Source organism: Onychomys torridus, chromosome 4 (genome assembly GCF_903995425.1).
Source record: "Onychomys torridus chromosome 4, mOncTor1.1, whole genome shotgun sequence".
Taxonomy (NCBI): domain Eukaryota; kingdom Metazoa; phylum Chordata; class Mammalia; order Rodentia; family Cricetidae; genus Onychomys; species Onychomys torridus.
Window position 1 is genome coordinate 44,270,304 of NC_050446.1, and position 27,673 is coordinate 44,297,976.

At 37.5% G+C, this 27,673-nt stretch overlaps 1 protein-coding gene across 1 annotated transcript in view; it reads left to right on the top strand.

Annotated features, from left to right (window-relative positions):
* The window catches only part of Xirp2 (xin actin binding repeat containing 2), a 330,288-nt gene that overhangs the window by 278,458 nt on the left and 24,157 nt on the right, over nt 1–27,673 (top strand). Inside the window, exons 4-5 of the mRNA XM_036184478.1 lie at nt 7,019–7,173; nt 13,189–13,326. Of these exons, the coding sequence (XP_036040371.1) occupies nt 7,019–7,173; nt 13,189–13,326 (293 nt within the window). The remainder of the gene's footprint in view (nt 1–7,018; nt 7,174–13,188; nt 13,327–27,673) is intronic.

The following is a 27,673-nucleotide window of genomic DNA, read 5'->3' on the forward strand; positions in this document are numbered from 1 at the left end:
TTAGCCCAACTAATTGGGTTTTAGTTGATTCCAGATGTGTTCAAATTGACAATGACTATTAGCCATCAAAGACATCTTTTTGAATTTCCCTTCAAATGCTAACTAGGGAAGCTAATAGTTGGCTGGTTTCTGGATATGTGTCCTTCCAGACAGATGCCTGAGAATTGCGACTAAGCCAGGGAACTAGACACAGAGGGCCCAGCTATTCCTCCAGCTCTAAAGCTCACCAGCCATGTGACAAGGAGAAAGCTTTATAAAAAGCTGTATCTCTGCTTACTTACCTGAAAGAAAAAGTTATCAACAGTCCTTCCCTCTAAGCATGATCTAGAGTATTAAATAAAATTGTCTGACTTTACACAGACCTGCTCTCATTTATCACTTATAAATCATTTCCAGTTCTTCTCCCATATTTCAGTGATGTTGGCATTTTGCTGGTTTATCAGTGTTCTGTATTGAAGTTGAACACTTAAACCCAGTGTTCATTCTCCACTCTAGTTTTCTTTCCTTCTGCAAATTTAGTCTAAAATATTTGACCTTGCATTTTTTATGTCCCTCACAACCAGTTAAAGTTTTCTTCCTACTACAAACTTTGTATGAATAGTTTTGAGGTACTTCTACATCAGAACATTCTATTGAAATCATTTTATAAACAACCCATGGTCTTCTAAAGGTTTTCATCACTTGAAAAAATGTTTAACACTTCATCCCAACCTGTTCTTCATTTACCACATGTGGTGTCTGCAAAGTCACAACCCAGTTTTTCACATACAACACATTTCTTGGTGTTGTTATTTCATCCTTTCTGCATCTCTCTCTCTCTCCCTCTCTCTCTCTCTCTCTCTCTCTCTCTCTCTCTCTCTCTCTCTCTCTCTCTCACACACACACACACACACACACACACACACACAGAACAGCAGGTGTTTCACATGGTGTCCCAACGACAACCGCCCCCCCCACCACATATGTGCTGCCGGCAAGCGCCCACCTCACCTTGTGTAAGCACACTACCAAATACTATAAATATTTGTTTACCTCCAAGAAGGTGAGAGATCTGGGGATAATGAAGACACACTATGTTCTCTGTAGATGTACTAAAGTAAGTCTTATTAATTACATTGTTAAACCCATTTATTTTTAATTTACTCTGGCAAAATCAAAGGAGGTAATTATGGGCATCCTTTCCTACGTTTCTTTTTTTTCTCCTTTTTTATTTATTATATTTGTGTTTTAATTTTACACATCAGCCACGGATTCCCCGGTCCTCCCCCTCCTGTCCCCACCCCCACCTTTCCCCCAGCCCCTCCCTTCCATTCCCATCTCCTCCAGGGACAAGACTCCCCTGGAGATTCATTTAAACCTGGTGGATTCAGTACAGGCAGCTCCAGTCCCCTCCTTCCAGGCTGAGCAAAGTGTCCTTGTGTAAGCCCAAGGTTCCAAACAGTCAGCTCATGCACTAAGGACAGGTCCTGGTCCCCCTGCCTGGATGCCTCCCAAACAGTTCAAGCTATTCAATTGTCTCACTTATCCAGAAGGCCTGATCCAGTTGGGGGCTCCACAGCTTTTGGTTCATAATTCATGTGTTTCCATTAGTTTGGCTATTTGTCCCTGTGATTTTCCAATCTTGGTCTCAACAATTCACACTCTTACAGTCCCTCCTCTTTCTCAACAATTGGACACCTGGAGCCTGGCAGATGATCTCTGCATCCACTTCCATCAGTTATTGGATGAGAGTTCCAGCATGACAGTTAGGGTGTTTGGCCATCTGATCACCAGACTAGGTCAGATCAGGCTTTCTCTCCACCATTGCCAGTAGTCTACAGTGGATGTATCATTGTGGATTTCTGGGGATCTCTCTAGCACTTTGCTTCTTCCTGTTCTAATGTGGTCATCATTTATCATGGTCTGTTATTCCTAGTTCTCCCTTTCTGTTCTTGATCCAGCTGGGATCTCCTGTTCCCCTAAGCTCTCTTTCTCTTGAACCTTGCCCTTCATTACTCCCACTGTCGTCCAGGTTGTTCATGTAGATCTCTTTTGGTGATGTTATCTTGTGTTTCTGTACAATGATAATGAGCACTGGAGATCCACAGGTATTAGATGGGTAGTGCTTTTCATCAATAGAATGGTCCTCTATCTTAGTATAATCTGTTTCCATGAGGATTTTGCCTGCCACGAATATATCTTAGAAAGCTTTTCTTTATTCGTATTTAAATATATTTTGTCCAAAATTTTCTTTCTGAATTGCTTTAGGTTCATTGTCCATTTCTTCTGAGTTTATTCTTAATCTCTCTCCTTAAATATGAAGTTTGATCTGTTATTAATTCAATACCTAACACATTTGGTCTTATATATATATCGTCATGTGGAAGAACTATCAAAGAACCTTTCCTTGTTTTTGACTGGTTACTGTTGTTACATGGGCTAAAATGGATACTTTTATTCTTTTTCTCATCTTATCAGTTTAGATTCACACAGCTACCTTTCTTTAGTCAATATTTGATTATGTAGTTCCTCACATTGTTCCGTATATAAAAGGAATAGCTAGGAGTGTCTGAATATTGTTATTTCATCAAAGAAACTCTTCATTTGTCTGTATAATTATAAATTTCTGATTGCATTTTAAACTTGAAATGTTCATAAATCTTTACCAATAAATTGGTATGGTATTTGATTAAGGTAATTTGTGAGTTATGGTAATTATTTCCATTTACATCAAAATTTCATATTCAACAATATATTTTCTCTACAATATCTTACTCTGTGATGTGTGTGGCTTAAATTTTTCTCTGTTCTCTATGTCTATCTTCTTCTTCATGCTGTTGCTAGCATGTTGCTCATTTTCCATCTATGACCTCCAGTATCACTTTAGTATTTCTGGTGTTTTTCTCAAATCTTGAAGTTCTCTTGTCTCTTGATTTCACCTTGATCTTTGCTGAGAATTTGGCATGCCTGATATCGATTGTATGCAATAATGGGTTTCATTGTGATATTTCAATATATTATAAAGTTTTGCATAGTCTGTGTTTAGTAGACAAAAGGCAAAAAATGACATGATTCACATAAATTTAAATTATATGTAAATAAGTCAGTTTAAAGTATCAAATGTCTAATGTTTGTATTTTAACCCATAGAATCTATTCTTTTATTATGCAGTCATACTTTGACTAAGACTTTTTCCAGAGCTATAGTCTGGAAATATGCCTCCCATATTTCAAAAGCAATGAGAAGTATTTGCATTTAAAAAACTTGCTGACAAGAAATCTGGCTTAATAAATGGGATAGTGACAAAGCATTTGTCCCTGTGAACCCTGCCACACCAGACATTTTATTTGCAGACATTTTTATGATCCTGGCAGCATTTTGTAGTAACACACTGACCCTGGATTTATGTATCAGGATGCTGGCCTTTATTTTACATTGCTGCTGTATAAAGACACTAAGACTGAATTTACAGCATTTAATATTTTAGGATAATTGTTTGATGAGGCATGACCATCACCTTTGGTTTTTTTGCTAGTATGTAACTTGTATAAACTGTTTAAGTCCAAATTGGAAACTTTCAAAATGGGTAGTTCACACTAGGATAGTTCATACTAAATGTGCAAATGACCCTTTGGGGATGTTTATTGATGGGAATTGCTGCATATTGTTAAGAACTCTTCCTTTGACAGCAGACTTGTGGAAGCAGGAGAAGAACCCAGGTTGAAATAATGTCCCTTGTTATAGTTAGTGTCTGGCCCCTGAGATTCATTATTGTCTCAGTTCTGAGAAACACAGACTGGTAAATCCACAATCTTCTTTGATTGATTGTACAGATGTGAATAATTGGACAAGAATTCTCAGAGCATAAAAATTGTACCAGTGTACTTTAAAAACTGCTTTAAACATGAGCACTCTATAGAAAGGAAAACTGAGCAAATATAATGAATTTCTGTGGTGTGGGAAAACCTTGTCAATTGAGTTTGTTTCTAAAAGTTATAGAAAAAAAGCACATATGTAACCTCTAGTTACATGATGATTTGTGAGGTGATAAAATAAGAATGGACATAATAACTTGAGTTTTATATTTTATAGAAGGAATTATATTATAAAAATGATCATGTACATATTTTTCCTAAGACGAATAGAACACTTAATGAAAGGCATTCTTGTCTTTGGTGTCTGAAACTTGTCTTTATGACAGATTTTATTTTTTAATATTTAATTTTCTTTCAAAGTACTTCTTTTTATGTTATTTCTTTTTATGTGGTTTATTATGTTACATAAAGAATTAATGTTTTAATGAATTGGAAATTGCCTTTGTATAAGCAATAAAGGAAATTGTGTTCTTAGAGTGTGGTGGATTCTAAGCATAGTGATGCCATTAGCTCAGGAAACAACAGGGGATCCATCCTCCTTCTGTGGATATAACTTTACTTATCCACACAATGAATTACCTGTAGAGGGACATAGACAGAAAACTTCTAATAAAGTCTTTCGATGATGTTAATACTTATGAGGTTTCATAATGGCAATACTAAATATTCAGACTTTTCTCTTCTTCATGGGACACTTTTAGTTTATTCTCCTGTCTTATTCACAGCAATCATTTTCATTATTTTCTGCTTTTCCATGGGTACTATTTGACAATAAACATATTTATTTCTTCTTTTATTACCTTATACTTTGAAAAATATTCTAAACTTGTTTGTGCTGTTCTCTAAGCTCAGTTACACTCACGTGTTTTAGAGCAGGAAATGGTGAGATGCAGTGATCCACCCATACATCTTCTTCCCCACACATCCCTAAGGAAAGAGCTGAAGTCAAGAATGAAGCACTGTGTCAGATGTGATCAGCACCATGTGAAGAGGACCTGGTACCTGGCTTAGAGAACAAGGAAGGGAGCATTGTTTTATTTCCCCCGTAAAGAAATTAGCAAGTGTTGACTTAAAAGATTTGGAAGTACTGTAGTTTCCAGTTGGTTAATTATGATTTTTTTTTACTCTATGTCCCTAAGAGAGTATGCAGTTACTTATAAATGATAGAAAAAAAGGTTGGAGAACCCATCAAAAAATGCAGTGGTTTCTTCCCAGCCCCTAAGGCTGTGAGGCAATGAGATCTAAAACTCTTATCACTAAGACCAGTGATTATCTTAATAATAACATTGAACATTTTCCCAGAAGGTGAAATATGATAAGAATTGAATACTTCCTACATAAACAATATCTGTAAATTTTAGTAAAAATAAACAAGCTAGGTCAGGCTAGGCTAAGTTTAATCACAAAGGGATGATATTTGTAACTAGTATACAAAACCATACTTACATTATAAAAAATACTTAGTGAGCCATATTCCATAAAAATCTATATGGTTCTTATTCACGATGAAGTGAGACCAGTTCAACTGACCATACCAGAACATTTCTGTGAAGATGGGTTATACACATGGAAAAATTAGGATATCTCGTCTTTGGCATGTGAAAACTTATGGTGATTGTGGCAATCTTTTTTATCAGAAATATTGCAGTCTTACATAAGAATTTAGATGGCAGTTAAATTTCAAGATAGCTGATCTTTGTGACTGTATCAGTGTAGTAGAGTCAATCACAGTACTTATAGAACCCAACTTCTTGATAATCTAGAGTTTGTATTTTTAAAACATGTTAAATAAAATACTTTTATTAAAATGTACAAAATATATACTTGAACAAGTCACAAATACCTAGACAAGGGGTTAAGATGCAAGTTGTTGTAATTATTGTTGAGCCACAGAAGTTGTGTTTATCAACCACTATGTACCTAAGTGAAGCACACAATAAGGTGTTTTAATATGGAGGCTAAAAGTTGAGGAGAAAGAGGGAAAGAAGGAAGTGGCTTGACATATTATTGCTTGTGGTGTTTAAGGCCTTGGTTCAGTGTAGTTATATTAAACCACCTACATAATAAAATACACCAGAAGCTGCAAGTCCTTAGAGTGAGAAGTATGGGGTGCATGATTAAGGGGTAAATACACACTTGCACATTCACACACACACACACACACACACACACACACACACACACTAGAGTGAATAGTAAACTAGCATAAAGGCACTAGATTAAATAAGAAAACTTAGCTTTGAGACCAGTTCTGGCACATGTGAGCTATCTACCAGTGGACAGTCATATAACCACAGGCATCCTCATGCTCTTTTCACTGAAAGTTAATACTGAGTCATATGTTCTCTTATGTATGTGTTTAGACTAGCTTAGAGTTGTTAAGATCCTTCTGCTTCTAGCTACCATCATTCTGTAAACTTGCAATCAGTCTATTGCTCTGCTGAACTCTTCTGTGCCTAGTAGATGGTTTAGTAGGAAAAGTACCCAACTCTCTGACATGATGACAGACAGAGTTGTTTCTAATGATGTTATTGGTCTTTCTTATGTAACATCTGCTTTGTAAATAAAAGGAAAGGATCTACAGTCTGTAATCTTCAGTTTTAGCTACATGTACCTCCATCCGTGTTGAGGCATATGAAAAAATGCAAAGAACAATGTTTTACTTGCTCAATATTTATTCCAGCTATACTAAACTTGCCCCTTAGGAGCTGTGTGATCCTGAGGAGCTTTTGTGTTGTTGTTTTAACTACTGTGTACTTCTTTTTTGCCCATGTAAATCTTAGGAAATAGCATCTACCAACAAGGTTGTTAGAGAAGCCAATGGGATGGTTATGCAATATTTAGCATAAATGCAGCATATAGTGCTTGAAGAATGTTAATAATTTAGATTATGTCTCTATTAATAAATCATCATTTCTCATCATACTAGCTGCAGAAGGAAGGGATGGGCAATATTTCTATTAGTATATCCTCCAGTATGGACATTTTCTAGCTTTGCCTGGAAGCTTGGAGAAAAGAAATTGATAGAGAAGCCTTGAAAATGTTGTAGTACTTTACAGTCTGGGTTAGGAGACCAAGTACATTAGAATCCCTCACTGGTCATAACTTGATGCTGTTTTCTTCTCAAATTGACACCTATCTGAAAATCCTTCACTTGTTTTCAGTGACCTCCAACCTTACAAAGCCAGGAGAAGCCAGTACTTCTGGGAGTGAGGGCGAGGGCCAGTCTGAACTCCTTGAGGCACTCTCCCTGAAGGAGCGGATGGCAAGATACCAGGAAGCTGTTTCCAGGGGTGACGCCCGCAGCTTCTCGGCTAATGTAAGCAACTCTGCAAAACTTTGCATGAGGTGATATGCATGCTGTGTGTATATACTTCTTCCTTACTTTTGAAAAACAAGAATAATACTAAGCATTAGGTTATTTCTTACAGAAGAGTAAAATAATTAAAAATAAATAGATAAATAAAAATGTGAATCAAATTCAGACCTTCTGACTTGTAGCATGGATATGCTGTTTGATGGTTGAATGAACCTGAACTATTTATTCTCTTGACCCCACCCTGAGCTTCAGTTTCCTGCACTGAGGAATGGGAATAATTATCTACCACATAGGGTCTTGGGGAAGAACCAAGGAAGTAATTTATGTGGAAGCCACAAGGCACTACATAAATGTGTTATTATTGTCATCATTACCACTTAACCTATAACTATTCTCCTCAGGAAGGTTGAGAATTAATTTCAAATTTTAATAATATGGGCTTATGTGTGCCCTTCTTTGCCTTGTGTATCATTCATTTAAATTCTCTTGCAGTGTAATTCTTTTGCTTTTCTCTGTATGCACTGACTCCATTAGGAGAGGCTTAATCAACATAGAAATGAGAGAGATTATCAAAGCAGGCACTTTACTAAACCAATTATGATTATGGGAAACTATGAGATTCAGAAAGACCACCAATTTTAGAGCCAACCCATAATAAAGTGATGTTCAAAAGAACTTGTTGGATTCTGCATTTTGTGCCCTTCAGCTTAATGAAATATGAGAACATTCTTTTATAATTATAACCCCCAAATTAGCCATGAAGTGTGTGTGAGAGAGAGAAAGAGACTATGAGTGAGACAGAAAGAGAGAGAGGTTCCCAAAGGTAGTTAAAAATAGCTACTCAACATTTACAAATTATTTAGAGACAAGGCTGACTGTGCCAAACTCATTAACAGACCCACAATTGCAGATGACATTTAAGTTTCTACATAGTCATTAAAATAAATTTTAGGTACTGCATAGATTTGGAATGAGTCTACACTAGTGACATGAGTAACTAGATCACTTCCAAAACAAACATTATCAGCTCAACATCCCTTTCTGCTAGTCTTCATAGTGAGCACCCCCTGCTGGAGCATTTAAGAATGTCATGACACTACTGAATTACTAGGGGAACGGTCAGCATCAAAATGTATAGAATCCTAGAAAAAGAAATTCTAAGCTATCTGATAGTTTCTAAGATGAGGAAGTGCCTCATTAAATACTTGCTATTTAGTAAACAATGTTTTACTTAGAAAGACTAAGATCTTTCCCCATAATTGGATAATATGTCATAAAACAGATTAGTATCATGGTATGATTTATAAAACTAAGGTGCTAAAAAAGCAAGTGCTAAAAATAGGCACACAGCCAATGATTTGCAATACCAAAGAATTCTAATGATTGAAAGTAGTCCTATAAAATATGTTAACTCTGTTTAGTCACTGAATGATATTTCTCCAGCCTTAACATTTCGTGATATATTGACCTCTGCTACATTTATTTTATTCCGCTCCCCATTACCTACCTGTTAGGAATACCAACATCACTCTAGTGTACTCATACTCGGTGCTGTGTTTACTACTGCTCATTGTGGGTTTTCACCACAATGTTTGTTTGTTTGTATCTTCAAATTGGCAAAATACAAAATGTTATAAAGAAAAATAATCCTTCTACCTTAAGAAACAACAAGTAAAACTCTTTTTGTAATGGAAACCTAAGTTTTCTTCTTGAAAAACATTTCCATCAAGGATTTAGTGAAAGGAGGTGTATTTCAAACACTTTTGATGTTTTGTTAATGTTTTCAAACCATAATCACTTCTTATGGTTCATACACCCAATGTTCATCAGAAATGAGGTGGACGTGCCCAGCTCTGCCTGCAAAATGTAAGTCAGATCTCACTGTACGCTGTAAGGAGTTCTGCCCCAATGCATGAGTTGTGAAGAATGAGCTGCTATTGGGTCTGATTAACTATCCATGGACTATGCCGTATTGTATATGGAGGCTATTGAATACTTAACTAAAATGGACACAGATAAATTAAATGATTCTGTTCAGTAAATAACAGAAACTAAGACAGAAATTTTCTACATAAAAGAGTATAATAATTGTAATTGTTCTCATTTCTGCCCATGTTACAAGCCAAAAATTTAGTGAAAATTACTTATAAAGGATTGGACAATTACTAAGTTAAATTCCTAGATCCAAATGCCAATGTTGTTTTAACTATACTTAATGTTCCATTTTCATACAAGAGAGTGTTTTGAAACTCCAATGTGTCTCAAATATTATGATGGAGAAAATATTGCAGTGAAGAAGAACATTTATAAGCACACAAAAAATCCAATAAATAGAGAAAAAAAAAAAACAAAGTAAAATGAATGTCTGATTTGTCAGTGGCATCAACTGCTTCATCACTTAAAAAGCTACTTGTGACTGACTCTCTACACAGCTGACACAAACATTGCAATGGAAAATCTAGAAGTCACAGATTCAACCCAAACCGAGACCAATATGCTTGAACAGCTAACAGTCATCCACAATTTCCTGTTGTGTTGACTGCCAGCTGGCAGTGCAGCTCTAGATTCACATCATGCCCATGGAACAGCAGCAGTCTGCAGACGGCCCAAGAAGAGAGAATGAAGTAATGTGTACTGAGCAACAAATTACATGCCAGATTCTACAGGGTAGCTTCATTCTCTTTATCTATTTTAGCACACACAATAAATTTGTAAAAAGACATATTTCCCTGTCCAGTTCATAAAATGGAAGCTTCAGGAACTTTAGGTCAGGTTTTTATCAGAACTAAGATTTAAAAAATCACTGTTTGTCCAACTTCTCAAATAATGCAATAAACTGAAGTTTTCTCTGGTCCTGCCCAGCCCCATGGACCCCACAGCTGCTTATAAAATAATCACTCAGAAGCTTATATTAATTACAACTGCTCGGCCATTTGCTCAGGCCTACCACTGACTAGCTCTTACATTTAATCTCAGCCCATTTCTGTTAATCTATATGTTGCTGCATGTTCCTTGGCTTTACCTGTGTGCCGTTACATGCTGATCCCTGGGCAGTGAGCTGGCATCTCCTGCCTCGGCCTTCCAACCTTCCCACAATTCTCCTTATTTGCTTATCCTGCCTATACTTCCTGCCTGGCTACTGGCCAATCAGCATTTTATTTATCAACCAATCAGAGCAACAAATTCACAGCATACAAAGCTATATCCACAGCACTGATGTTTCTTTTTAGTCCTAATAACCCCAAACTATTCTTCGTCATTGATTAGAACTTCCATCTTAAATTGTTGGCCGGTAATATATTTGCCTAAGTTTACATGTTGAGCATTTAAATTAACTAATTATTATTGACATATCCATTAGATTCCAGATCTTATTTCCAAACCCAAACGTTAGGTATGAGATCATTAAAAGTAGTCCACGTGAGTTGGAGCATTCAGAACATGGTACTGAACAAAGGGAGACCACTGGAGTGATCCTGTGAGCAGATGTCACTCCAGATATGACTGCACACTGCAATCATGCCATCTCACTTGAGCAGCCCTTCCTCTACAATAGTAGTTCAAGGCAATCTTAGCATCATTATTATTGGGGGATGTGTATCTGACCCAATTTGGCCAACAGCTATGGTGTGTCATAATGTCACCAACCATAGCAGGGATACTAATTTCACAAGGTTATAAAAAATCAGCAGCTCTATGCACTTGAGTATGTGTAATGTGTCTGCTTCCAAAGTAGATGTCAGAGGAAAGGGATGGCTATAGCTGTGTTTTAATCCACATGGTAGGTGAGAAGGAATTGGTACAGGCAAACTGAGAACTGATTCTTCTTTGAAGGGTATCCAAATTTTGACATAATTACTGAGGCTTAAGAAATTAATTTGTACCGGGCAGTGGTGGCGCACGCTTGTAATCACAGCACTCGGAAGGCAGAGGCAGGCTGATCTCTGTGAGTTTGAGGCCAGCCTAGTCTCCAAAGTGAGTTCCAGGAAAGGCACAAAGCTACACAGAGAAACCCTGTCTCAAAAAACAAAACAAAACAAAACAAAAAATTAATTTGCATATGATTTTGCATTGCTTATAGTTTTTTAAATAGTAAGGTTCTTGACAATAATTAATTAAGTCCTAAAATCTAAAACATATAGATATATTGGTTTTTTGAGACAGGCTTTCTCTTTGTAGCTTTGTGCCTTTTCCTGGAGCTCACTTGGTAGCCCAAGCTGGCCTCGAACTCACAGAGATCCGTCTGTCTCTGCCTCCCCAGTACTAGGATTAAAGGCGTGAGCCACCACTGCCCTGCTTAAAACATAGATTTTATTTGCAATATTATCTATTCAAAGAGGCCACTTATTCAAAATATTGGTAGATGGGGTTAGAAGAAATATTGCAGCCTTAATTCGCATTTCTGTTTCTTTACTCTCTTTAATTTCAAAATGGATCTCCAACTTTCTCATGACCTTCACATATATCAAATGTCTGTAATTAATTAGGAATTACATTTAAGGTTTTTAATAATTGGAGAGTATATATGGAATACATAGACATATACAACCATTTATCTTACCACTGAGCAATTCTGAAATGACTGAGAAAGCATGAAGCCAGAGAAAAGTTGTTAAAGTTGTTATGGTAATACAAACACTCCAGTGTTTGACAGGAATTCATATAACTCTGCATGAGTTCAGACTCTAGCACTCCTGTATCATGTCCTGACATAGATGTACTTCTCACAGCCTTTCAAGAAGCCCCATATTTGGGGTAAAGATTCCAGGACCCTGGGTTTCCAGAATGAGTAGGATATGAACCTATCCGTCAGGACTCCTGTGACTCCTGTGGCTTATATGGCCCTGGGCTCCTGGGGCTATTTATGTTAGCACTGGACCAGACATCAGAAGTCCTGCTGTAGCTTGAAATGTCACCAAATCTCCACCCAGTCACCTGTAGGACTAGAAGCTTCTCAGGCAAAGGGCTGACATGGGGTCCGGTTGCTTGTCACTTGGCATCCCATCCTGGCTTGAGTGTCTGCTTGGCTGTGGAAGTTGTTTAATCATCAAAACAAAAGCCCTGGGCTCTTTAGCACTTCCGTGTGAGTCCTATAAGCTGACAGGGCTCCTTGGTGCCCAGCAAGCTGTATGTACAGGGGTCAGTTTTCTCATTGAAAAATACACCCTTCTGGTCAAACCTCCTATTCATGCTACTTGGTTCTGACATGCCAGTGCTCCAAGCCAAACTGAGATGTGCCAGTTCTAGTGAAGAGTGGCTGTTTCCCTGTCTATTCACTGAGGCTGTGATTGAGACAGACAGTTGTGATTCGGATTTAATGCCTTCACTTAATGTTCTGCGTTTAAGGACATAAACTGTTTCGCATCTCTAAATCTCGGGATCTTTAGATTAAAATGTAGATAATTGATGTCCATAGCTCACAGGATACCTAGAGCCAACTGATAGAAATATAATGTGTATAAAACTCACCTAACACTGTACCTCCAGAAGCTGCTGGTTTTACTGACAGTTTTAAGTCATTTTGCATAAGGAACTTTATTCTGTTCATCCAAAATAATAGGAATAATACTTGATGTTACTAAAAAAGATTTGAATAATTATTCTTGATAATGTGCCTGATGCCTGTACAGATGTTTGAGACTTGAATGACAGCTTTACTTTGAGTTATAATTCATTCCATTATTCTCATACCCACAAGTCATCTAGTATATTATTACAGGAACATAGTATTCAAGCTAATATAGGCATCACAATTTATCTGAAACAGAGTAATAGTACTCAGTGTTTTGAAGATGCATTTTATAAAAACTCTCGTAAATAGCAAAACAACTGGACAGGTTAGTTTCAGTGGAAGGCTACCCCAATCATTTTATTTATGTATTCATTTATCATTTTATGTTAATATCTTTTTTTGTGTGTCCCATCCACCAATAATTGTCAATTATAATGCAAAAATCGCCTGAGCATACTGACTACATAGATAAAACAGTGAATTGTCCTCTTAAATCACCATAGGTCATGGAAGAATCTGAAGTGTGCACAGTGCCTGGTGGTTTAGCCAAGATGAAGAAACAATTTGAAAAGGATGAAATGACTTCAACCTGTAATGGTTTTTCTGAGTATCAATACCAACACCAGAGCAGATCTGAACAGGTAACACCACTGTGGGTGATGGGTAACTCGTTTAGAGGTGAATTTGCTCTCACCAATGTAGAAACACTTCTTCTCTGATAGTAGAGTTATTTTCATTGCCCATTTAAAAAATTGTCATTTAGAAAATCATTAAAGCATATTGGTGTGTTAATTTATTCAGTTGAAAAATTTGCCATGTGAGCCCTGTTGGAATGTTTTCCTTCAGTGTCTTATGTTTCAGACATAAATGAAAGTTAAATAGTATAACTTAGTCAACAAGTAAATAGACATTCTGAGAGCAATGTTTGCATTGAGCTTCTGCTTCTAGGTTATGATTCATGATAAACTACCTGTTGGCTGTTTGCATAGTTAAGATATGAAGCATTAGTCAGCATTTGTTGTTGGGAGTCTATTTTTTTTTTCTTTAAAGTCATCAAACATCGAACAGTAGGCCCCAGATGTTACATAAAACCACATAATATGACTTCTGGCATATAAACTTTCCCTATTTCACTATTTCATCAAACATATATCATCAAATATTTTCATGAGAAATAATGGTTTTTAAATGTGAAAACCCATCTGACAGAGTTCATCACTCAGGAAATTCACAACTTCAGTGGAAACAGCTGTACTTTGAGCGTGTGTTTTCCATGAGAAAGGAAGAAACTAGGATATGAAATTTTAAAATAGGAAACAAAATGAATGTGTTTTATTTTTAAAAACCCAGAAGAAATGTAGAGTTAAATAAATTTTATAAATATGAAACAGTTAGGTACTATGTGTGGCAAGTAAGTAAATAGTTATGGCATTGAAAGCAATGATTAAAAGTCTAATACCTGAACAATAGTGGTCTTGTTTTAGATTTGTCTAGAGGGTGGAAAGAGGTAATATAATTAGCTAAATATACTTACTGCAGTAATTCTAATGATGCCTAAGCATGTATAATGTGAGCAAGAAAGTAAGACATGGTATACCTGTGATTTGTTATATAACTGTTGGAACATAGGAAACTGAGTAAGTCAAGTGTAGATATGGTGTTTAACTTAAATTTGTCAAAAATATAAAAAAATATAAAATATAAGTACATTAATAACTTAAGTAACCAATTCCTCACAGAAGTAAGTATATATTTGTAGATACATTAGTATTAGGAAAACTGTGCTATAAACTTCAGACCACAAGTTTTGGGATTGACAAATCAGAGTTCAGTTCAATCTCTGATACTCACATGTTGAATGGCCTAGGCCTTGGGTATACACATTTTTGCAGTTGCCGAAGACTTTCCCACCATGCTTAGAAGGACCTGTGCTTAGTTTAACACTGTACTGTCCATTCTGAACTTTGCAATAGCTTTCAAGCAGTTGACTCCATGTTTTCATTTCATCTGATTATAAATATGATCTTCAGTATCTACAATATTGTAAAGATGTACTCACATCTGGAAGTATAAAATAAATCCATGGTACACCCAAATCTCATTCACAAATGAGGAGTTGGTTTAGGTTCCTGCAGTGTATCAGAGCTGATATGTACAATTCTCTATCATTAAATTTGGAGGAAAGTTTGCAAAAGAGATGGTATATTAGTACCTGGAAGATTGGCAAAGCATGGTGTCTTTGTAGTAGTCAGGGACAAAGATATTAGAGTCAGAGCAGGGCTCAAGTGTCTACTCCTTTAGTGATCTGTATGACACTTAGCAAGGTCCTTAACTTCTCTGTGCCTTGAGATTATAATGGAATCTAGCTTCTGGGTTTATTTACAAAAATAAGTTGATATTCATAAGGATTAAAAAATGCTAGGGCTTGAAATGAGGTACCTCAGTTATGAAGAGTATACACTGCTCTTACATTCACATCATGACTCACAGTCACCTACTTTTCAACTCCTAGCGATCCATCACCCTCTTTTTGCTTCCACAGACACTTTCACACAAGCAAACAAACTCTCTCTCTCTCTCTCTCTCTCTCTCTCTCTCTCTCTCTCTCTCTCTCTCTCTCTCTCTCTCTCTCTCTCTCTCTCTCTCTCTCACACACACACACACACACACCACAGAATTAAAATTAAAAAGAAAAATTAAAAGATAAGCCAATGCCTATACCATCATATTAACTAAATAACAGTTGGTTTGTTTGAAGTACTACTTTATGTTTCTTCTTCTTATCGTTTGGTCTTGTTCCATCTTAGTTCACTCTATTTTCACTCGGATTGACTGAGAATCCTTTTCCTGGGGTTCAGACGCATACACATATATATCATGCATACATTCACAAAGAGAGAGAGAAAGAGAGAGAAAGAGAGAGAGAGATAGAGAGAGAATAAACAAACAGACAACAGACAAACAAACAAACAAATAAATCAGCATCCTGCCTCTGAATGAAAAATTTGCTGTGGCCAAAGTCTACTGACTGGCTTAAGTACCTGCACCTGATTTACCTGCCTAGAAGTTCTCAGCATATGTCTGTCAATGAAGATTACATCCTGTGGAAACCAAGATAAAGGAAACACAGGACCACTCTGTGCTTCTTGTGAGTTACTATTGGATACAGACATGCTTTGTGACTGCAGGACACTGAAGTACATGAAAGCAACAAAAACAACACACTGAATAAATATCCAGGTCGAGAACTGTACTGGCCTGTCTAAGCTTCAGTTTCATTATCTATCTTTGGATAGAGTAATGATATCTGACAATTACCTGAGGATAAATAAATCTAAGCTACTACAATGCACTTTATAATATAAAGCAATCACAGGCAAAATTAAACTAGTAAGCAGCATTTATCAGATGCCTCTTACACATAGAATCCTGTGAGAAAATGAAATAAGTCACCTCTATGTTTAAAAAAACAAAACAAAACAACAAAGGCTTTAATTTGAATCATGATTAGAAATCTGAGATAAATGTCAAATTTGATTCTAGAGGGGAAAGAGACAACTGTCTTAGATATCCACTTAGACTTTTTAAATAATCCAAATGCATCCTAAAAATGTGTACTTTTATCACGAGGGATGAAGGACAGCATGCATGCCAATAGATGGGTAGTTAATTCTGTTCTTACATAAGATATTGTCAGCTCAGATGACCTTTGAGATCTGTGGTGGGTATTGTGTGTTCCCCGAAATAAACATATCTGGAGTCAGAGAACAGATAGCCACTAGAACAAAGCCAAAAATGGTAGCTAGAAAATGGGAAGAGTAAGCCATAACAGAAGTTGGGAGGTGGTGGTGCACACCTTTAATCAGCACTTGGGAGGCAGAGCTAGCCGGATCTCTGAGTTCAAGGCCACTTTAGAAACAGCTAAGCATGGTGACCCATGCCTTTAATCCCAGAAACCCAACCTTTAATCCCAGGGAGTGGGGGCAGAAAGAGAAAGGTATATAAGGCGTGAGGACCAAGAACTAAGGAGTTAAGCATTTGGTTGGTTAAGCATTCAGGCTTTGGAGCAGCACAGTTCAGCTGAGAGCCATTGGGATGAGGACTCATAAGCTTCCAGCCTGAGGAAACAGGATCATCTGAGGAACTAGCAAGGTGAGATAGCCGTGGCTTGTTCTGCTTCTCTGATCTTCCAGCAATCACCCCAATAACTGGCCTCGGGTTTGAGTATTATTAATAAGACTCTTTAAGATTCCTACCATATCTGGCGCCCAATGTGGCCTTGCGGGCCCAGCTCAGGCCCGAGCTACACTCGGCAGATTGTGGTGGCACATGCTGGTAGGATTTACTGAAGAAGGCAGAGGCAGGAGGATCTCGAGTTGAGGAAGGCCTAGGAGAAGCTTCGGCAGGGGCAAAAACACAAACAGTGTTGGTGGAACCATGGAGGCAGTGGCTGCTGCTCCGAGTTGCAGGCTGTTTCTTATCGTTTTGGTGTCTGTGGTGATGCTGCTACCTGGGACGAAGTGTTTACTACTTCTTGTTCAGAAAAGAATTGCCAGGACCATCGTGTTACAAGAAAGCATCCGCAAAGGTCAGTTTGGAAAAGTTTGCCAAGACAAATGGTGGGGAGAAATTGTTGTGAAGATATTCTCTTCTAGGGAAGAATACTCATGGTTCCGAAAGACGGACAGACATGAGATTGTGATTGCTCCAAACCACAGAGGAGGCACCAAAAAGAAAAAAAAAAAAAAAAAAAAGGAAGAAAGTCTTCAGAGAACCATTGAACATGCCTAACAGCAACTTGGAAATCTTCAAAAGAATGATGGGACCCAACAAAGATGAATTCATGTGGACTATGGTAAAGCCATTAGCACCACGGAAAGATTGAATTTGGACTACAAACTACTTAGGACAATTTTAAGATTGGCTAGCTGAGATGATCCAGCCTGACAGACTACTTGAACAAGGACTTGAAACAAGCCCTGCACTTTCTCATTATGCAGCGGCTAGACAAATGATACAGAACGTGACAATTAACCCAAAAATAGAGTTTTTGTTTAAAAAAGAAAAAGGAGAATGTAGATATGAGGTAGATCTCTGAATCTACTCTGAGAAAAAAGATAAAGAAATAATAGGATAAATGGGTAGATCATTGAATCTACTCTAAAAAGAGAAAAAGAAAGATGACAAAAGGTAAATTATTGAATCTTTATGAAAAGACAAGAGAGAGAATATGGATATGATCAGATAAAAGGTCAATTATCGAATCTACTTTTAAAAAGGAACTACTTGTTTTACATAGGATTAGTAACGAAAAAATTTTTTGTCTGAGTTTATCAAATGTTACTGGACTGGACATTGTTAATATATATATAAAATGGAGTTTTTATCTGAATTTGTCAAATGTTAATGGACTAGACATTGTTAATGTAATTCTTGACTGTATATATTGTATATACTTATTGGATAGTTTTTCTTGTATTAGTTATAACCTTTTTTTAATTTTAGACAAAAACAGGGGAAATGTGGTGGGTATTGTGTTCCCTGAAATAATGTGTGTTCCCCGAAATAAACATATCTGGGGTCAGAGAACAGACAGCCACTAGAACAAAGCCAAAAATGGTGGCTGTCTGTTCTCTGACCCCAGATATGTTTATTTCGGGGAACACACAATATTTCAGGGAACACAATACCCACCACAGAGATCCTTTGGCTTATTGAAAGTACTTGAGATCTATCTTCCTGCTCAGTCCTTCTTTGGCCAAATATATTTAATTTGATGACATGCAGTAACTAATATTAATTTGGAAACCAGTTTAATTAGGGTGAAAAGAAAGAACATTTGTGTTGGATTTCTGACAATATTTAATGTCACTGTTAGTAATGTTTTCATTAGTTGTAATAATTAAGTCCAATATGCCCCTTTCCTTTCTGATGTATTAAAGTCAGAGTTTTCAAGGTAATTGGCTATTTGGTAACAGTTTGTCTTAGAGACCAGCAATTGGAATAAACAGGGCTTGAAAACGGACCTATCAGTGAAATTAAAAGTCCCTTATACTTGCTTTATACCTGCAAGAAAGAAAACACTGTTATTTTTCCTGTGACAAAACACCAAACAGAAAGACCCTAAGGATGGTGGGGCTTGTTTTGCCTCAAAGTTTCAGGGGATTTAGTCTCTTAAGGTGGAGAAGGCAAGTGGAGTGGCCCAGTCTGTGCCAGCAGATTGCTGCTCCTAACGTTGTGGGAGATCAGGAGCAGACGGTTCAGAACTGGAACCAGACTCCAATACGAGCAATAAGCTGTCCTCTGCCCCCATCAGCAGCCTTTGTCTGCCAGCTAGGCAACATACCAAGGATTTCATACTCTCCCAAAACAGCACCACCTGCTAGGAATGAAGTGTCCAAACCCATGAGTCTCTCTGTGTTACACTCAACCAAAAGAGGGAACCAAGACATAGGAACACCCACTGATGCCAGTGTTGTTAAACAAGATGACGTCTCATCTCATATATGGGACTAGTCATGCTATATGGTTCTGTTTAACAGCAGCATCACTGATGCCCAGTGAAGTAGCCACAGGAAAATCATTAAAGAAAAGAGCCAACCTCAGTTACTGGGAGAAGAGGAATTAGTGGTGGGACAAACTCAGATCTTCAGAAGAACAGAGTTGGGGCTGGATGGTAGAGCACACCTATAATCCCAGCACTCAGGAAACTGGAACAGAAAGATCACAAGTTTGAGGCCAGCCTAGGGCTGCATAAGGAGATGGTTACATATATATATCCTTCATGCTAAAAGGCAAATATCACTCAAAGGAACACTTTTTAAATTTTAATTGGTATGCTTTAGATTTGTTTATTTTATTTGTATCAGTGTTTTGTCTGCATGTATGTACATGTACTTCTTGTGTGCCTAGTGTCTACAGAGCTCCAAAAAGGGCCTTGGATCACCTGTAACTGGAGTTACAGATGGCTGTGACTGCTGAGTGGGTTCTGGGAACTGTTCAGGCCCTCTGTATAAGCTGCCTCTGTTCTTAACTTCTGAGCCATCTCTCCAGTACAAAATGACATTTTTTGTGTATTATTCATTCACTACAACAGCCTCTGGGAGGAACACCTTAAAAATTTAGTTCTCTCATCCTCAAATGAGGACCTCAAAATACAGTATGGAGCAGCTGCTGGAATGAACTTGTAATGGGAAAGAAACTCCTGTTTATCCTCCCCATGTTCCTGCCTGTGTGCCACTCTACAGCTTCTGTCTGGTGTCCTGAGGGTTTTCATCTTCTTGCTCCATTTTTCCTCATTTAAAATGTTCATTCACATATCATTTATATGCTGTAATATCCACCCACTCTGTGGGTACAGCTCAGTGACTGCTTTATACACTTGCAGAGTTATTTAGTGTTACTGCAGCCTACTTCTAAAATGTGTTCAGCCCTCCAGAAGAACTCTCAGATCCCAAAGCCATTGTCTACCACACTGTGCCCTTCTCTCAAGCTCAGCATTTACCTTCCATCTTTTTAGGTGAACTGTCTCTTCATTCTCTTTCCTTCATCTTTGTGCACCACTGAGGAGGTCTCTAATTGTTGAGTCCCAAAGGCTTCTGCCTTTTGGGAGTTGCTTGGTTTCTTTCTGTTTCTTAATTCATTCTGTGGCTTCAATGAGAAGGAAGAGGTGGGGATACCCACGTTTTGGAAGTGCTCCTTGCAGTGGAGAACCCAGGAAAGGGTTTTTCTATGGAACTGCTGCCCTGAACCTCAGCAAGAGTTGAAAGTATCTCTGCCTGCCCCGCTACTGCCCTCTCCAAGGTGCTGGATGATGGCATGTACTTTCCACATACATCTGCTGTTGCAAAAATGTAAATGTAAACATTCATACTCTGAAGGACTGCATGGCTTTGGAAGGATCCCTGGGCAATTTTAGGTTTACAGAAAACATTTATGACAGCTTGTGACAGATGAGATCTGACATCTGTGTGTTTTCAATTCTATAAAGGTGACCTGCAATCATTTTCAAGCAAACTAAATATATTTTTATCAGTGGGATGTGCACAATGCAGTTACTCATACTTTAAAACTGCCTTAATTTATGCCACATATATCATTTTTCAAGGTCATTAATTGATACTACCAGCTCTGCCCTGGCCCAGATCACCATCTAAACAACAGGTTATGGCCAAGAGTGTCATGTAGTATATTTTAATTATATGGACTATTTTAAACAACTATTATAACTGAAAATAATAGCACTCAGAATAAAGCAATCTGGAGTAACTCTTAGGTCTCTGGCTCCTGAGTCTGACAACTTGGATTATAATCCTTGAGTTAGCCACCTATCCTAATACCACAAACTGGTTCATTTATAATGATCAGAAAAGTAGAAGCTCGTATTTCTGGGGGATGGTATCTAACATCAAGGTTGTGGAACCCAGTAAGGATTTTCTTACTGCATCTTTACAGGCAAACAATAAGAGGAGGGGAGAGAGGTATAGATACAGATAGGAAAATGATTGGGAGGGGTGCAGGGAGACCCAGATTAACTGAGCAGTTAATGCATGTGAGCCATTTTACTCAGGATAATCATTCTTTACTTAGAATATGATTTTTAAATCTTTATGCATGTGTAAGGACATGAAGAAGTTTCCTTTACAACTTAACATTCTTGTCAGTTCTTTGTTTAGCTCTAGGTAACAACAGTTTCTTAGGAGCCTCAGAAATAATTAGAAATTAGCTTAAAATGAGCACACCTGTATGTGCTTTGGGCATATGTTGTTCTGGAATTGTCAGAAACACTGCTGAGTGCACATTTTGAACATCAGAATAGTAAGCAAGCAGTCTTCCTCTGGGGAAAGTGCGTAGCCTCATCTAAGAAATGAAAAAGATGACGTGTCAAACCTCTCAGAACACAGAGGAGAGGAGAAAGAATAAAGCCTCTTTTGTGCAGGCATTGCATGTCTCCCGGATGTCTCTGTGAATGGAGTTTGGTTTTAAGTGGAAGCAATTGAATAGGCTGGCATTGGCTTTTGGAGACCACTTTGCTCATGGTATTGTGGCAAAATGTATGAGAAAAAAATGATTTAGTTAGCATATGAATCAAACCAGGCAGAATAGGGAGAGCTAATACTACTTGAAGAAATGAAGAAAGGATGATGGAGAGAAGGTGTTGGTTTGCCATTTCTAATACTGAAACTCCTACAGTGCATGTTACGACTTCTCAGCACATTTTACTTGTTGGGTGGAAGAGAAAGAAAGTAATTTGTAACTGGAAGACAAGTAACCTGTGACATACTATGGTTCGTACAGTTGGAACAACCAATAGAGGTATTACCACATTAATAGGGTCCATATACCTTTACCTGTAACAGGCTTGCTTGGTTAAAAATGAAAACTAATGATAAATCATCCTCTGTTTTGCCCCCACAAATCTAGTCATTTAACCTGTTTATTCACTACAGCTCTTCCTCGATGTCTCTGGCTGAAGTGATAAAAGATTAACTTATGGGTTGGGGATTTAGCTCAGTGGTAGAGTGCTTATCTAGCAAGCACACGGCCCTGGGTTTGATCCTCAGCTCAAAAAACAAAACAAAACAAAACAAAAAAAGATTAACTTAGTGCTGACTCAGAATCAGAAGACGAAGTGTTTCTAAATGGCGCTCTGTGGCCTCATCAGTACACACCTGTAATACTCATATGGCCCGATCTGTGAGTTGCTCTATGCAGATTTCAGTCAGCTGACTGATTATCATGAGAATATCCCATATGACTATGCCATAGCCAGCCACAGTTGATCTTCACAGCTCTTCACTCTTCCCTTCAGTCTAGAAGAAAGTAAAAGCGCCACCTTCAATCCCGTCTTGGGTTGATAGCTACATGTTTTATGGTTGATTGTTTTTTCTCTACTCTTGCACTAAGAACATTTTACCAGGCTCACGAGTGTCTATACATGGTTCTCTTGCTCTACCACATTGCAACTGGTTGTCACCAGCACCAGTCTTTCTGCCCTTTTCCTGCTTCTTGTATCTCTATAGGGTGGGACAGGACCCAGCACTGTTTTTAATAGAAATTGAATCCCATGAAGTTATATTCTAAGAAAAACTCCTTTGTTCAATTGTAAAGTATATTTAGTGAATTTTGTACTTCCTATACCAACTATGTGGAGAAAATCACTGATCAAACTGCAATAGGACTTGTATTTCTCAAGATGGAAGCCAGAGTCACCTTTTCTGTGACCCTCTACAAACCACTAGATTTGCCCTTTCCTGTCTTTGGACATGCTTGAGAATGACCTGCCCCACTACATCTTGGATTGAGTCCCATATGCAGTAGTTTCTAGGAGACAGCTATCTGGGGTTTCTGTAATCCTCTAAGCCTAAAGCAAGCTAGCTGTCTAGCCATTCAGGCTTCATAAAAAAGCACTTCCTAATCCTACCCCTAAACCCACTATATAAGAAATTAGAATCAAAACATTTTCCCTTTTTGGTCGGGGTATGAGTTTCTCAGTAGAGATTTTGGCATCAAAGCCCATTTCTACTTGGACCTACACAGTGGAATTCCTTGGACACCCTGGGCTGGTTCTGATTTATTCCTTTGATAGACCAAGGATTGGGAAGTACATATCTTTCTGAATCATTCTTTGCCTATCTGTGTATCTGTTTGTTTATTTGTTTGTGAACGACAAAGTCTCATATAATCCAGGCTGGCCTTGAACTCATTATATAGCTGAGACTGTTTTCAAGTCTTGATCCTTTTGCCCCCTGCTCCCCAAATACTGGAGCTACAGGGCTGTGCAGCCTGCCTGGATTTCTCAGAGTCATTCTAGTCTGTAACAACAAATATGGTACATTTCTGAGTCAAAATTCATTATTTCAAAACTGACCCTTCTTTCTCTCTCCTCCTTCTCCATCTCTTTCTTCCCCTTCCTCTCTCTGCTCCTCCTTCCCTCTCTGTTTCTCTCCCTCTCCCTCTCTCTTTTTCTGCAACCTGAAGCTTACTTTCTGCCTACCACTATGGCCTCTCTGTAGTTGGGCCTTCTTGCTCATGTGGACCTTTCTCGTGAGATGTCAAGGAAAGTTCAGGAATAGAACATAAGGCCATAGAAAGGTGAAGAAGGCAGGGCTTTAAAGAAGCTATGGTTAAGTGTAAAAACATTAATTAGACAGCCAAACAGCCATTTAAGAGAAGCCCAAAGCCCAGTCAATATTTTTCTTAGTGATAAACTCTAAGGTATATTGGGTTTGGGGATTTAGCTCAGTGGTAGCGCGCTTGCCTAGCAAGTGCAAAACCCTGGGTTCAGTCCTCAGCTCCAGAAAAAGAAAATAGTGCATTTGTGCATCTAGATAATGCATTAGAATTTTAAAATACATTCAATAATATGATATAATTTAAATGTATGTTAAAATATTAAACTAAACTAGTACATCAAAAATCCAAATGAATGAATAAATTCATTAGTTTATTAAATTGGTATTCTACAAATTGATTAAAACTTAGTTTTAATGAACTCATTATTTCCTTCTGTAGTGAAAAAAAGAATTTGCCATATTATATAACCTGTGCACTTAATGTCCCTTGGATGTGAACCTTTGCTATTTTTATGCCAGAAACAATATTTTGTGAATGACACAGAGCTTTATTTAATTGTAAGTGTAAAGCTTTATTAGCTAGATATGTAAAGGTGTCTGTAGACTTTTAGAGCTTCACATGACTAAACCAATATGTAACCTTTCCCTGGGATACAAAATATGCTCATAAAGTAGGATAAGATAGACTTCTGTGATCTACTCACATCAATCGCATTGCTCAGCAGTCATGCATGATAATCTGCAACCTCTGCTGTCCTCATGTGAAGTTGATGGTAATTGCTAACTGCCTGCTGAGGCATGACTGTAAAGTCTTGGTCACAGTCCCTTCGTAATTTACCTTTCAGTTTTGTGAGGTGGAACCTTTTGGTATATGAGTTATCCTGCTGGAGCATAGAGGGGCTGTCTCCTCCCTCCTCCTGGGAACACAGCAGCACATTCTGGTACCGCATTATAAAGGGAATCTCATCTCTCCCTGCACTATGCAGAACATTGGCCTGAGTCTTCTATGGAAACTCAATCTTCCTGGAAAAATAGTGCCATCTGCATGAACATCCATTCAGTGTCAGTTTCTCTTCTGTTTAAAGGGGGCAGGCGTGGAATAAATGAACTGATCTTGGTGGCCTCAAGGGGTTTAGAAATGTTAATATACAGAGGATGCAGTGGATGAGACAAATAGACTTAAGAAAAAGTGTTGCAAAAAAAAAAATCTTGAAACATTTGCTTTTCTTCCTGAAATTCATTTCATTTATTCTTTCAAGCAGAATATGTAGGAACAAATGTTCATCCTAATTATTGGAGTCTTACTGCTACAGCGCCTCTACTTCTTAGTGGTATTGTGGGTCTGCTGTTTCTACAGACCTATTTGTGTTTATAGAACATGGTTTCATTTTCATTTACAGAAGACAGGCACCCTGACATTTATATCTGTTACACTTTTAAAGTTAAATGAGTCCGAATTTCTTTATCAAGGAAATATGGAGATATTCTCACAGTGCCATGACCAGGCAAGCAACACTTGAGTCTTCTCCCTAAAGACAAAAGATCATAACAGAATGGCCTCTCCACGCTTTACTAGGCACTTTCAAAAGTGTTTACAGTTGATAATTATGTGAAATACTTAAGGGAATTTTATGTCTCTTATGAGAGGTAATGAACATTTAGGAAAAGTTAAAATGGTATTTTACTGTTTCTTCTATCAGAAAACTCAAACTAGCTTAGAAATATGGGTTATCTTTTTTTATAACTGTACTGATGATAGTTCTCAAGTATATGGATGACATTTCTTAATATGCTAGTTGAATTTGCTGTGTTTTCTGGTTTTATTTTTATTAATGGAATAGCAAGCAATACAATTTTCAGTTCTTGCATTTGTGTATGTTTTAGGAAGCAAGAAAAATATAACAATAAAAGAAAACTTTCACATTACCAAATCATTATGTTTGAAGAACTTACTGAAATTTGCAAAATGTGCTTTTCTCACATGGTTACTTTTATAATAATAGGTGTTTGTTGTAAGTACTTGAATTCAGAGGGTATTATTAGCTGTTTTTGGTATACTTCTCTGTCTATAGCTCTCAAAATAAACACTTCCTCATGCATCTTTGAAAATGATTGGATTGAGTCAAGCTTGTCTATTCTTTGGATGTTCATTTTGTTATTAATATAGCATAATTATAAAGAAATTATTATGCTAAAAAAGAGTTAGGAGAACACAGGCCTGAGAAAAGGAAGAAGCACCCAGTGGTTCTGTCCTTAAAATGATGTTGTTGCAGAAATATGTTTGGAAAATTTTTCATTTCTCTACTTTCTTCATAAATCTCAGCATTCCAGAACAGAAAATATGATTGCTCTTCTAATGGACTCTCCTTGAATTTTTTTTTTTTTTATCTTTCCTTCCTGAGTAATCTACCTACAGTAAAGACCAAGTTGTTCATCTTGTTTGTAACAATGAGTAAATGGAGACCTTTCATGTCCCTCCTCATTGATAGAACAGGCTATAAAATATACCAGTCACTCAATCATTACCAACAAGAGAAGTTAAGTCCATTTGGCATGTCTTGTTCTGGGGTAAATAGCAATATCCTATAGAGATATGAGTACATCCTGCTGTAGTGTACTGAAATATATTCTGTTTCCTTGGCATATGGATTGCAAAACATATTGTAACATTTCAAAACTTTTGGAGGAAATATTGCAGGCTTCAATGAGGTCATGATTATAGTTTGTCATTCTGTTTATGAATCTTTTAACATAAGAATTCTGCATTATTATTTGAAAACTATATGAACCATCTAAGTCTTAATTTTTCTTCTTTAATTATCAACTAAGATTTTCTTTTCCCCTGTAGTCTCTTTTCATTTTTACTCATTTTGTAATGAGAAGTTGTAACAGCAACTCTGTGGTTTAAGAGGATTGCAAATTTGTAATGGCTACTTCATTTATTGTGTTTAAGTGTTAATATATTAGTGTTGTGGGCTGCTGCTTAATATGTTATATGCATAGCATGCCTTTGGATTTTTCTGTTTGATTTCTTCATAAGTTTTTTGTTGTTGTTGTTGTTGTTGTTTTGTTTTTTGTTTTCTGTTTTTTTTGACAGTGTCCTACTGTATAGCTAAGACTGGCCTTGAACACATGATCATTGCTGTGGATATTGCTCTGTATAAATAAAATGCTGTTTGGCCAGTGGCCAGACAGGAAGTATAGGCAGGACAAGAGAGAAGAGAATTCTGGGAGGTGGAAGGCTGGGGCAGGGAGACACTACCAGCCACTGCCATGACAAGAAAGATGTAAGGTACTGGTAAGCCACAAGCCACGTGGCAAAGTATAGATTTATAGAAATGGGCTAAATATAAGAAAAAGAGCTAGACAATGGTAGGCCTGAGCTAATGGCCAAGCAGTTTAAATAATATAAATGTCTGTGTGTTTATTTTACAAGTGGGTTGTTGGACTAACAGGACTTGGCAGGGGCTGGAGAGAAGGTATCCAACTACAGATCAACATACCTTAGCCTTCAGGTATTTGTCATCACCCAGATAATTTTGTCATGTTTTTATTTGTGTATTTCATTTCTCCTTTTATTCCTTTTTCTTGTTAAACTGATGTGTAATCAATGCATCTAAAATTAGAATTTTCATGAAAGTGGGTATTATGCAGCATATTGGGCCTTCTGCATCAAATGATATGTTCCAGCATGCTTTCAGTAGTAGCTTGGTCTCCTTCAACCCTTCCACAGCTTGTGACTCCAAAGCTTAGTAACAAGGATTCTATGTGTGCTGTGGATGTCGCTCTGTATGCTGTGAATGTGTTACTCTGATTTGTTAATAAAGTACTGATTGGCCAGTAGCCAGGCAGGAAGTATAGGCGGGACAGAGAGAGAGGAGAATTCTGGGAACCAGAAGGCTGAGTCAGGAGT